Raw genomic sequence first — 13,681 nt, forward strand, 5'->3', positions numbered from 1 at the left:
TTGATCGCATACATAATTTTTGCTGTGAAAGTATTAAAGGAGCATTTCACCCGTAGAAACATTAATCTTTATTGAAAGTGTGTCATATTTGTAGTTGAAATGTAACACACATTTCGAATTTGATGCCTATTTGACAGAGAAAAGTGCAACACTGAATTCTGTATTTCTCCTGTCTCAGCGGCAACTGAGAAAATGATTCAAAAACATGACTGGGGTTCTAACTATACAAAGTTAAATGCAAATGGGTGAAGTGTCCCTTTAGATATTTCAATTTAAATGAATAATCAGCATTAGTGACATTAAATTTCAAAAACTCTTTTATTATTATTTCACTGTTCAAAAAATGGCCATAACAATCAACAAAATGATCTACAGTAATATGTTAACCCTTGTGCATCCTTGAGGACATTTTTGTCTTTTTCAGTTTTTTTTTGTTTTTTTTGATAACTTTGCCTGCGTTAATGCTAACTGCATAAAATTTGCCACAGGTGTGCATTTTTATTGGAATTTTTATATTTTACCTTCATTTCCCTTAAAAAATCTATTTTCTACTAGGTACACAAAATAGTTCCTCTCAAAACCTTTTGGACAAAAATGTCCCCATTGAAACACATTAAAACTGCAATTTTTAATCCCGGTGCCATTCAACTATAAAATTATGCAATCTTTGTTAACAGGCTTTCATTCCGTTGGCAAGGCTTCAAAATTAAAATTTTTACTATTTTTTACCAGATGGTGCAATTTTTTTAGGTTTGGCATATAAAGCAAATTATTGCTTTATTGTTGTTTTCTGCTTATGCATATTATAGAGCCAGTTAGATATATTATGAAGCTATAATTGTGTGGGTGTTTTGGTATGGATGTCAGAGTGTGGTTTGTATGTGTGTACTGAAAATTGTATGTGTGTGTGTGTGTGTGTGTGTGTGTGTGTGTGTGTGTGTGTGTGTGTGTGTGTGTGTGTGTGTGTGTGTGTGTGTGTGTGTGTGTGTGTGTACCTGGTAATTATCACGTGGTGACCAATTGTCCCCACAAAGATAGGAATACCAGTATTTTTGTGACCTTGAGGGACATTTTGAGGTCCCCATGAGAAAACAAGCTTATAAATCAAACAGAATGATGTTTCTTGAAAATGTGAAATAGGAAAAGGGTTTCTGTGATGGTTGGGGTTAGAGAACGGGGTAGGTAAGGGGAATAGAATATACAGTTTGTGCAGTATAAAATGCATTACGTCTATGAAATAACCCCACAAAACATGGAAACCAGAATGTGCGTGTGTGTGTGTGTGTGTGTGTTTGTGTGTGCGTGCGTGCGTGCGTGCGTGCGTGCGTGCGTGTGTGTGTGTGTGTGTGTGTGTGTGTGTGTGCGTGTGTGAACAGTTTGAAAGAAAAAAATATTGTACTAGAAATCACAAGAACTGCTGCAAAGGAGGTGTCTTTTTTTTCATAAAAAACAACAGTGGCATTGTGTAAACAAACCAGCATTTGAAGGGTTAAAATTCTGAAAATTAATGAATGTTTGGTCATTGTGATTAGAGCTGATGCTGGTTAAAAAAATGGCATCAGTGAAAGTGGAAAAAAATTATTAATCTTATAATATTTTTATGACACTTTTTTGACATGGACATTTTTGTCCTTTATGGACCTGAGAGGTAACTTTTTTTTAATCTGATACTGCATAAAAAATATGAATGCATAAAAATTAGTGTTGTTGTTAATCATTGACATATCAAAGACTGTAATACTCAAAGAAAAAAAAATCTGCTTAGCATTTAGTAAATTGAAAATAATTAAAAAAATTCTTTTTTTCATAAAAAAAGAAGTGGCATTGTGTAAACAAACCAGCATTTAAAGGGTTAAAATTCTGAAAATTAATGAATGTTTGGTCATTGTGATTAAAGCTGATGTTGGTTAAAAAAATGGCATCAGTGAAAGTGGAAAAAAATATTAATCTATAATATTTTTATGACACTTTTTGGACATGGACATTTTTGTCCCCTGTGAACCTATGTGTAACTTTTTTTAATTGATGCACAAGGGTAAAGGAAATAAATTCAAAAGTGCTTCAGGAACATTATTTTTTTCACTGTACAAAAAAGGCATCTTAGGCCACGTTGCAACATGATCTCATAAAGTTCCGTGGGATAGTCACGGAAATTTGTGCTCATTTTTCCGTGGCATTCTCACGGATCCCCGCATTTTTCCGTGGCCCTGCTACGGACTGTCTTTTTCCGTGGCATTCTCACGGATTGGTTACTCAATTGCTTTTTCCTATTTTCTATTTTCGCTTCGGTTGAACTCCCCTCAATGTGAACATATTTCTCTTATATGTGCCATAAATAAACTCAGGCAACAGAGACCCAAAGTTTAACAGTGCAATATCAATTGCCGGGCTTTTTGTGCAATTGAACATAAACCTTAAATAAAAAATCCCCCTTTACCTTTGGTATTACAGGACGTGCTAGGTCGTACCTCTGAATTAACGTTAACTCCTGGATGCTTTGCATTGATGTGGTACTTTAAAGTGGACAAACTTCGGTAATATGCAAATTCCTTGCTGCAGACATTGCAGATTACTTTATTTTTATCATAACTTCTTTTTTAACACGTTATTTTTTTCTCAGATTAATTAACAGCCCTAGTTTATATATTTAAAGAAAAAAATTCTGGAAGGCATTAAACTTTTGTGAAAATCATAAAAAATCGTTCTGGTGCTGGCTGTCAAAGTTTTTTTTTTAAATGTGACTTAAACGAGTTAATGGTGAGTAAATAATGGGGTAATTAAAATTTTTGTCTAAACTAACGTTTTAAAAAGACATGGACGAAGGTGTTTTCAATCCAGCGAAAATTATGTATTTGCGAACAGCAACTATGCAGCAAAACATAATCACCCCCCATCAACTGGTCGACAGAAACTGAATCAGGCTTTGAAATGGCCGAGCTGCTACTGTACATCTTCAGTGTGCTGTTCCCATTTTAGTAGAAGCTAATTTTCCTTTATCTCTTGGTAGTTTTTATGTCTATGCCCCCTTGTGAACACCTGGCACAACATGGGTTGCTTTCATCTGTCCCTGCTAGTGGATTTGACAAAACTAAATCTCGACCTGCCGCATGGCACCCAGTTGCTTATCCTCCATTGTTTTTCAGTGGAAACTTACATTTTGGCATCTTAGCTGATCTGCCACCTGCAGTGGTAAGCAAAATTACTTAGTCTAATGCATAATTTATAGTCACACGTAGGCTCTACAGTGTAGGCTATGAGTAAGAGGTAAGTAGCTCTGTAGCCTGACTCTCACCTTGGCAAAAATTTTACAACGCATCCTTTCTATGAGTGATTTAACTCAAACTGTAACAATAGATGCTGTCTATTTACCTCCATCACTGCTGGTCTTCTCAAATCATACACAACATGTTGCTGTTTCTTTTGTGGGTTTACAGAGCAAGCTGGTTGTTCTTTGTCTGTTGCACTGCTACTGTGGGTTACACCCGTGGATACTGCCTACTAGCGGTCTTCATGTGTAATTGCACGTCGACACAGAAGTATGAATGAAAAACTGACGCATTGCCTACGGTATTGAACTATAATGAGCACTTAAGACGCCATCTAGTAAGCATCTCTATGCTTTTGTGGAGTGGAGTCTTTTCATAAACTGATGTTTCTCCAATGGAAGAAAAACATTGAGGTGCTCAAATCAGGATGTACTAACATTCCGTAACAGTTGAAATGTCTCTTAAAAGTGTCATGATGAACGTCAAATATGTTATTGAGATTGAATTAAAATACTATAAGATCATTACAGATATTATCTCGCTACAGTCAATCTATATTTGATTTCTTTCTGAGCATCAGATCACAATCTTACTTTAGTAGCTCCAGTTTACAGTGAGGATTCCTCAGTCCAAGAGAGATCAGCTTTACTCCTAAATCTCTTAGATCATTCCAGCTCAGGTTTAGATCTCTCAGGTGTGATGGGTTTGATCTCAGAGCTGAATTCAAAGCAGCACAACCTTCTTCTGTGATAGCACAATTACACAATCTGTAGAAAGATAAATAAAAAACAAGATCTTAGGCAGAGATGCTAAAGCTACCTAACAACAATGAAAAGTTTTGAGTTATTGTTGAAGACATCCCAGTGACAAAGAAACTTCACAAAGTCTCTCACACAAAACCTTTGATATCGAAACACTAGATTGCACTATTAAACTGTGATGTGATATCTTTTCACTAATCTGATTATAAGTCACACATCAGTAGGGTTGGGTACCGAAATGAGCCTATATGGGCGGTACCTACCGGACCAAATCAGAACACAGATTTCGGTGCCTCTTAATGCATGAACGGCTGACTGAAGTATTTTGCTCTCTGTAGAGCAAAAAGCATAATCACACAAGCACAGCGCATGATCGCTAGTTAAATTATACTGCACTCATATGGTGTAAATAATTTCCTGACTTACAAAATTCACGTGAATGTGAAAGTCGGAAAGCTTTGAAAATACATAGGATTCAAGTTTGATTTCTTCGCTTAACTTAGGTGAGTTTGTTCATATTTTACATTGTTGTAGTTTTATATTGATAAAAAACGTAAACCAATCATTTGTTTTGAAAAATCTAAGGATCTTTAGATTTATTTCTGTTATAGGGCGGGTAAAATGTTTTCCGTCTATTCGTTTTTGTTAAACGTTTTGTTTAATATAAGCGAGTCATTTTACTCATTTATTGTTGTTCTGTTTAAATAAAAAAAAATGAACAAATAAGCATTCGTAGTAATGAAAAATGATGTCAATTAAATCTTTCATTTATTTGTGTTTTAACGCAGATACCATCCGTCGAATTCTTTTTATTAATAAACAAGCAATATAAGCAAGTTTGTCATTGAAGCAACTATTTTATTGGAGTTGAGTTTTTCGTTAAGAGTAATAATGAACAAACGTTATAAAAATTAATTTTATTAATAAATGGAAATATTAAATAATCTAATGTTAAAGATTAAATAGCCAACTTTTAAACTTCTTTGCCAAATATATTTTCATTTAAAATATGCGCTGTGTTTAATAAGTTTAAAATGTGAAAAAATCCTCATCTGCACATCCCTAATAATACAAATCGAACAAATTTTGTAAGAATATATGTCCAGCTTATTTTTATATTCTGACTTAAAAGAACAATTTGGAAAATGAGATCCTCAGAGGAGCGCGTGAATGCCGCAATTGATCTGACAACAGCTTATTTTGCTATTTTTGGTAACATCTCTTCAGAGAATTTGCTAAAACGTATTACCTCACTTATGTTTTTATTAGTACTTTGGCTCATATTGGCCTGAGATGGGCCGCGACAGTCACGGGTGTGAAGTTCATCGGAGACAAGCAGAAAGCGTCAAAACGTGAATGGTTTCACAAGCCGATAAGAAAATATTTTGGGTGAATTCCAAATGCCATTGAAGGGCACTTCACGAATAGGATGTCGCATGAACAGTCGATCCAAATAAAGAGAAAAAGACGCTGTATTTTATTGCTCTATTTGCCAAGTGTGTTTAATTAGCCACACTATGAGACACAATTGCGCAGTTCAAGAGATCTGATCTTCGAAGGGAATAGGACATAGGAAGGATCACTTTTGATTAGAACTCGCCCTTTTTCTTCTTGTGAGCGGCAGCCGCGTAGGCTTTAACCAATCATTGAACAGATTATTAACAACCAATCATAGAACATTTTTCTGTACTCAAAGTGGAGTGTTGAGAAGATTTTATTTAATTCACAAATCAAAAATCTCATAAAGAAGAAATCAAGAATGCAGGTCTTAAAAGATGATGGTGCTTTAGGCAAATCATTAATAAACAAATTATGACAAACAGAGAAGAATTTTCATTGTGTTTTATGCTGTACTTTCATCTACCATCTTTTTGTGACTCTGCTTTAGGGCGCACTCACACTATCCAAACCAAACCGCGCTCGGGCGCGTTTGACCCCCAAAGCCTGGTTTGTTTGACAAGTGTGATTGCTCTGTTCCGCGTCGGGGCACGGATTGGTTAATCGCGCCACGGCCGGGTTGCAGAGGTGGGCCGGAGCGCGGTTCACTTGGGCTCAGGCGCGGAAGGCTGTGGTGTGAGCGCATTCGCGCCTGAGCGCGATTCAAAAGGTGAAGACGTCAGTTGCGCGACCACTCACCTTCATCTGCCTCCGTATAAACCATTTGATGCGTGCAGCGGGGTACGTGAATGTCCGAGCTGCGCGCGTGGCAGATCAACTAAGCAATATGATGACATGTGAGAGGGCTGTCTGTAATCGCGCACCAAACGACTCCGGGCAAAAAGCACAGACTTATCATTACGGTGGGTTCCAGTCTTAAGGGAGAGCTTTACTTCCTGCTTTTTTCAAAACAAACGCATCTTAATGACGAAAGCGCGCCCGGACTCGGATCGATAAAAAGTACAATGTGAGTGCGTGCACCATGGGGGAGAAGGGAGGGGTGACAATCGCGCTGGGGCATGGCCTGGTTTGGATAATGTGAGTGCGCCCTTAGGCACCGGAACCGTTTTAAAAGTATCGATTTGGCACCGGTATCGAGAAATAAAAAAACAATACCCATCCCTACACATCAGATATCTGCTTAAAGGATTAGCTCATAAATAGTCATGCAAGATGTTTACTGAATGTCTTTCTTGCTTTAGTCAAGGATTTTTTTCTATATAGTCGACTTCAATTGACCCCAATGATTTATAGGTTCATTTTGCTAAATAAGACCCTTATGCCTCGCTTGGGTAGTTTAGAGCCCATTGAAGCTGCACTGAAACTGCAATTTGAACCTTCAAACCATTGGTGTCAAATGAAGTCCACTATATGGAAAAAACCCTGGAACCCAAAAAACTTAATTTCTTTTCGACTAAAGAAAGACAGACATAAACATTTTGGATGACATGAGTAAACTATCAGGACATGTTCTTACTCCTTTAATAGATATCAACTCTCTCTACTAAATAAAATCTTTTGTTAAGAATTATTCCCCTAAATTAAGAATTAAAAAAATCATACAACACACAAAGATTGTGATACATATGTACTCTGGTTGTGAAGATATCTTAATAAATAACACAGTATACTGTTTAGTTTAATTGTTGTTAGTTTTACTTACTGAACTTTTTTGGATTCTTTGATCACAGGTTGTAGTCTCACAAGAACTTCATCTGCTTTATTTGCATGACCAATAAATGTATTTAGATTAAGTTCATCCAAATTCTGCTCAGACATCAACAACACAAAAACTAAAGCTGCCCACTGTGAAGAGGAGAGACTGAAATTTCCTACTGAACTAGATTTTACATAATGTTGAATCTCCTTCACCAGTGAATCATCACCCAGTTCATTCAGACAGTGAATCAGATTGATGGATTTGTCTGTAGACAGATTCTCATTGAACTTCTGTTTAATGTACTCAACAGTTTCCTCTTTCTTGTAGGAGCATCTTCCCATCTGTGTCAGTAGATCCTGTAAAATAATCTGATTGGATTTCAGTGAAAGACCCAGAAGAAAACGGAGGAAAAGATCCAGATGTCCATTCTTACTCTTTAAAGCTTCATCTATAGCTTGCTGATGGAACTTGGATAATGAAATGTGTTCTGATGATTTATGTTTCTTTATGTCCAACACTTTGTTAAACTGATCAGGTGCTGGGTTTTGATCAAACCCATTTCTGTTGTTGTTTGTGAAAGAGAGGTGGGCATAAAGAGCTGCTAGATGTTCCTGGATGCTGAGATGAACAAAGCAGTAAACTTTCCTCTGATACAAACCAAACTCCTCTCTGAAGATCTGAGTACACAATCCTGAGTAAACTGATGCTTCTGCTTCATCAATGCCACACTCTCTCAGGTCTTCATCATAGAAGATCAGATTGCCTTTCATAATCTGGTCAAAAGCCAGTTTACCCAGTTTAAAGATCATGTCTTCATCCTTCACTTTCTTCTCATAGTCCTTCTGATGTTTGATGTTTATCTGAATGATCAGGAAGTGTGTGTACATCTGAGTGAGAGTTTTGGGGATCTCTTGGCTCTCTGCTTCACTCAATATTCTCTCTAGAACAGTGACTGAAATCCAGCAGAAGACTGGGATGTGACACATGATGTAGAGACTCCTGGATGACTTCAGGTGTGAGATGATTTGATCAGACAGACTCTCATCACTGATTCTCTTCCTGAAGTATTCCTCCTTCTGTGGATCACTGAAGCCTCGTACCTCTGTGACTCGATCAACACATTCAGATGGGATGAGATCAGCTGCTGCTGGTCTGGAGGTGATCCAGATGAGAGCAGATGGAAACAGATTCCCCTTGATGAGGTTTATCAGCATCACGTCCACTGAGGTTGATTCACTTACATCACACAACCTCACACTGCTGTGAAAATCCAGAGACAGACGACACTCATCCAAACCATCAAAGATGAACAACACTTTATATTCTTCACTGAAGATTTCCATTTCTTTTGTTTCTGGGTAAAAAAGATGAAGAAGATCTAAAAGACTGAGTTGTTTGTCTTTCATCAGATTAATCTCTCTGAAAGGAAGTGGAAATATGAGGTGGACGTCCTGATTCTCTTTCTCTTCAGCCCAGTCCAGAATGAACTTCTGTACAGAGACTGTTTTTCCAATGCCAGCGACTCCTTTTGTCAGCACACTTCTGATGTGTTTGTGTTGTTCAGGTAAAGGTTTAAAGATGTCATTACATTTGATTGGTGTCTCCTCTGTTGTTGTTCTTCTGGATTGTGTCTCAATCTGTCTCACTTCATGTTCATTACTGATCTCTCCATTTTCACTCTCTGTGATGTACAGCTCTGTGTAGATCTCATTCAGTAGTGTTGGGTTTCTCTTATTTGATGTTACTTCATACAAACACTCAAACTTCTTCCTCAGATTTGATCTGAATGTACTTTGAACTTCGGCAAACTTACAATCATAACTGAAACAGATTACATAAATTAAACTGAATTTATACAGTTTAATGTAAGGAAAATTCTAACATACATACATACATACATTTAAACTAATATTAATATAATGTAAATGTTATCTGCTTTTTGTCTATTAAAAGAACAAAAAACATGAATCTTGTAATGTGAAAAACTTGACATGAGAAACACTTTGATTTTACCTGAAACTATGAGAGTCTCTTTTATTGGACTGTTGAACATTTATAGTCTGATCACTCACAGACACTCTGATCTGATCTGTTGAGTCTGATCCAGACAACTTTATTGACCTTAAACAAAGTATAAAAACAATCAGAAACAATCAGACATATTTGATATTAATGGATGAGTTTTTAAGCTCCTATTATCAAATCTTTACAGAACTGTTGTACCTCTGATCAAGCGATGTATCTTCACCTCTAAAATTTGTTGGACCAATCATAGATGTGTCACTTTTCATGGACACACAGCCGATCTCTGTTGAATCTAATCTCTTCTGATGCACTGATCTGTAACAAGACATTATGTAGACGTTTGATAACTGATTTTTCTTAACCAGACAGAATAATCATATCTACAATAATGAAGGTTTAATCAAATTTAAAAATAAGCTGTCGACCCCAAAAACAAGCGTTTAAACTAAGACACAAAAGTGAAAACAGGCAACTGGGGGAAACGTAGTCGGTGATCCACTTTTTTCTCCTTAAAGGCTGGGTTTTACGGCTTGACAGCTTATAAAAACTTATTTCTGGGTTTTTTGGCTTGTTAGCTGTACATCTTGTCACACAGCAGCTTTTAGGCATTATTCTGTTTTTGTTATAATCCAGAAATGACACGAAGGGGGCCTCTCGCAATACAAAGTCAATGGAGACGGTTGGATTGTTTTCCCCCCATTAGGCGTGGTTTTCAAATGTGCATAACTGCGCTCTGTTTATGTCACAACGTGTCAATGCTACGTGGACCGCAAGCTCTGTGGTTGGTCTGCTGGAACTCCTCCCTCAGGTTAAATAGATCTGTCACATTTTCTTGCATGCATTTTTCCACAACAGTAAAAACAATAAAAGCTATGGCATAGATCCTACACAGAACTACAAACCTGTCTTAAACAAGGCATTAAACTTGACTGTTGCGTGCAACCTGTGTCTCAGTCGCTTGTCTTTACTCATGCCTGGTTCCCCATTTAAAACAAATAGAAATTTCATCTAACTGGTTTGTTAAATTACTTGGATGAAATGACGCATTTAACACATTTTCTACTCTTTAAAATTAAAGAGTAAAATCAAAATGAGATATTCCCATATTGCACACCAGGACTTTACAACAATGAACTTTATAAACAGACTTGACGACTCTTCCAGAGTTTTACGTCATAGCCACACATAAAACGTATTTAAACCAGCAAATATTGATATCTGAGAAATAATATAATTAAAAATGCTTGGAAAAACTAAATATTTACATCGTAAGGTTGACATTTGCACAAAATTGCTCAGTGCTACTCACTTTGCCCCACCCATTATGACATTCAATTATCTATAGAGATCTGTTGTTGTACCTCTGATCAGGCAAAGTGTCTCCATCTTTAAAATTTGTTGGACCAATCATAGACAAGTCACTCTTCATGGACACACAGCTGATCTCAGGTGAGTCTAATCTCTTCTGATGGACTGATCTGTAACAAGACATTATGTAGATCAGTGGTTCTCAAACTTTTTCCACGTGCTACCCCCCTTGTGTACGGTGCATTCCTTTGCGCCCCCCCAAAGAAAGTTTATGACAAAAACTGTTCTAAAATGTAACATTTTAATTAAACAAAACATATTAAGTTATACAAAGTAGTGTTGTTGGTTAGTAGCTTTATTTTTTTAGGTTTAATTACACAGAATTCATGATAAATGAGTGTATTTTATAAAATGTCATAAAACTGGGCCCCCCCTGGCACCATCTCGCGGCCCCCCTGATGTAGATCAGTGATTCTCAAACTTTTTACACCAAATACCACCTTGTAAAATATTTGGCTCTCCAAGTACCACTAACGACCAACATTAAAATCCAGAAGTGTAGTAGGCCTAATTATTCAGAGATATGCACAGTTTAAAAACAAAGTTTTATTCCTAATAAGAACATTTATTATTTTTATTTTTATACAAATATTTATTGTTGTCAGCCAACCATTACAGAGTTTTACCGCTCTAGTCTATTGGGTTGAGATCTGGTGAATGTGGGGGCCATTTTAATGTCATGTTCAAGAAACCAATATGAAATTATTCGAGCTTTGTGACATGGTGCATTATCATGCTGGAAGCATCCATCAGAGGATGGATACATGATGGTCATAAAGGGATGGACATGGTCAGAAACAATGCTCAGGTAGGCCGTGGCATTTAAACGATGCCCAATTGGCACTAAGGGGCCTAAAGTGTGCCAAGAAAACATCCCCCACACCATTACACCACCACCAGCCTGCACATGGGTAACAAGGCATGTTCAATCCATGTTTATATTCTGTTTACAAATTCTGACTCTACAATCTGAATGTCTCAACAGAAATCGAGACTCATCAGCCCTGGCAACATTTTTTCAGTCTTTAACTGTCCAATTTTGGTGAGCTTGTGCGAATTGTAGCCTCTTTTTCCTATTTGTAGATGAGATGAGTGGTACCCGGTGGGGTCTTCTGCTGTTGTTGCCCATCCGCCTCAAGGTTGTGCGAGTTGTGGCTTCACAAATGCTTCACAAATGGCGTAGATCCTACACAGAACTACAAACCTGGCTTAAACAAGGCATTAAACTTAACTGTCGCGTGCAGGGGCGTCAGACTGGGGGTAAAACCAGTACTGATTACCAGGGCCCCAAAGGAAGAGAGGGCCCTTGAAAAGTCTGGAATATATTATGGGGGTGGGGCATGGGGCCCATCAAAACTCCCTATGCATAGGGCCCGAGATCTTGTGCAACGCCCCTGGTCGCGTGCAACCTGTGTCTCAATCGCTTGTCTTTACTCATGCTTGGTTGGTTCCCCATTTAAAACTAATAGAAATTTCATCCAACTGGTTTGTAAAATCACTTGGATAAAATGACGCATTTAACACATTTTCTACTCTTTAAAATTAAATCGCAAATCGAATTGCAATTCCACAAAAAAAAACGCATTTAGATATTCCCCCATATAACACTTTATAAACGACAAGATGACTCTTCCGAAGTTTTACATCACATAAAGGGTATTTAAACCAGCAAATATTTATAACTGAGAAATAATATAATTAAAAATGCTTGGAAAAACTCAATATTTACATATGCTACTCACTGTGCCACTGTGCCCCCCCATCATGACATTCAATTATCTATAGAGATCTGTTGTTGTACCTCTGATCAGGCGATGTGTCTTCATCTTTAAAATTTGTTGGACCAATCATAGATGTGTCACTCTTCATGGACACACAGCTGATCTCTGTTGAATCTAATCTCTTGTAATGGACTGATCTGTAACAAGACATAATACAGTAGATGTTTGATAACTGATGTTTTCTTACATAAACATTTTGTATGATTTTTTATAAAAGTGGAATATTCCTTTAAATTGTAATTAAGCAGGGCTTGACATTAAGCACTGTAATGGGGTTGGCCATCGGACAATTAAATTTGTCATGTAATGAATGAAAGCCTTTGTAGATTTCCAAAAAAAGAAACCCTAGCTTGACGCTTTATCCACTCCCTTCGTCCACAATCCACATCCAATAATCCTCGTAGAAAAAACTATACCCTTTACTTGGTTTGGAACAAAAACTTCACCACAGGAATATTACAGTAAATAAAAATGATAACGATCAAAGAGAGAGAGAAAGGTCAAAAAACTATGCGGCTCCACTATCCGCTTGCCTGACTTATCTTTAGAAAAACTTCACAACTCTTGTTTACCACTATCGGGAGAGTATTAGTAATCAAAGATCTGTGCATTTCAAAGGTAAAGATGCAATAACAGGTATTATTCTCAAAATATCCCCAAATAATATAAATGCACTATAAATTATCCACATACATTTTAGATAATTACACAATTAACTCATTGCATAACTGTAAATATTAACTCCATTAAACTGTAAATACTGTAAATATAGCCTTCAATATCCTCCAAATAAATTAATCATAAAAATTACTATTTAACACACAAAATAAAATTATTTATCAAGTAACTGCATTTAGGCTCCTACATTAATGGCCCCTAATTGTTATCAGTGTCCTTGAAACAATTACTCAAAACTTAAATTAAAGGAGCATACATGCTAACTAACAAACTATCTAAAGAAATCTTCTTGGTCTTCGCCCTGTCCTAAATAAGGTTTTTCCTTTTGGAACAGCTTATACATTGTCCTCAGATTCTTGAAGAAGACATAGCTTTGTTATAGGGCGACAAAGCTCGTTGCTCTTAGTCTTGACTTTCACTTGACGAACGAAGCCTTTCTTGTAGGGGAAAAATCTCCACAATTCTTCCAAGTGGCCTTGAATTTTTGGGTGATGTATCATCCACAATCAGTACTACATCACCAACACTGAAGTTTCTTCCAGGAGTGAACCATCTTTGCCGTTCTTGGAGCTGCATCAGATATTCTTTGCACCAGCGTTTCCAGAAGACATCCACGAGGTACTGGACTTGCCTCCATCTGGGGTTAGCGTACTGATCATCCTTGCTGAACACTCCTGGGGGTAACTCGGGCTTGACCTTGAGTAA

At 37.1% G+C, this 13,681-nt stretch overlaps 1 protein-coding gene across 1 annotated transcript in view; it reads right to left on the bottom strand.

Annotated features, from left to right (window-relative positions):
* Nucleotides 1–13,681, bottom strand: part of LOC129427244 (protein NLRC3-like) — a 65,303-nt gene that overhangs the window by 25,468 nt on the left and 26,154 nt on the right. The window contains exons 3-8 of the mRNA XM_073875837.1: nucleotides 12,319–12,435; nucleotides 10,511–10,627; nucleotides 9,348–9,464; nucleotides 9,138–9,245; nucleotides 7,128–8,945; nucleotides 3,860–4,033 (exon numbers count right to left, since the gene is read on the bottom strand). Coding sequence (XP_073731938.1) covers nucleotides 3,860–4,033; nucleotides 7,128–8,945; nucleotides 9,138–9,245; nucleotides 9,348–9,464; nucleotides 10,511–10,627; nucleotides 12,319–12,435 — 2,451 coding nt within the window. The remainder of the gene's footprint in view (nucleotides 1–3,859; nucleotides 4,034–7,127; nucleotides 8,946–9,137; nucleotides 9,246–9,347; nucleotides 9,465–10,510; nucleotides 10,628–12,318; nucleotides 12,436–13,681) is intronic.

This window comes from Misgurnus anguillicaudatus, chromosome 14, assembly GCF_027580225.2.
Source record: "Misgurnus anguillicaudatus chromosome 14, ASM2758022v2, whole genome shotgun sequence".
In the NCBI taxonomy this organism is placed as follows: Eukaryota; Metazoa; Chordata; class Actinopteri; order Cypriniformes; family Cobitidae; genus Misgurnus; species Misgurnus anguillicaudatus.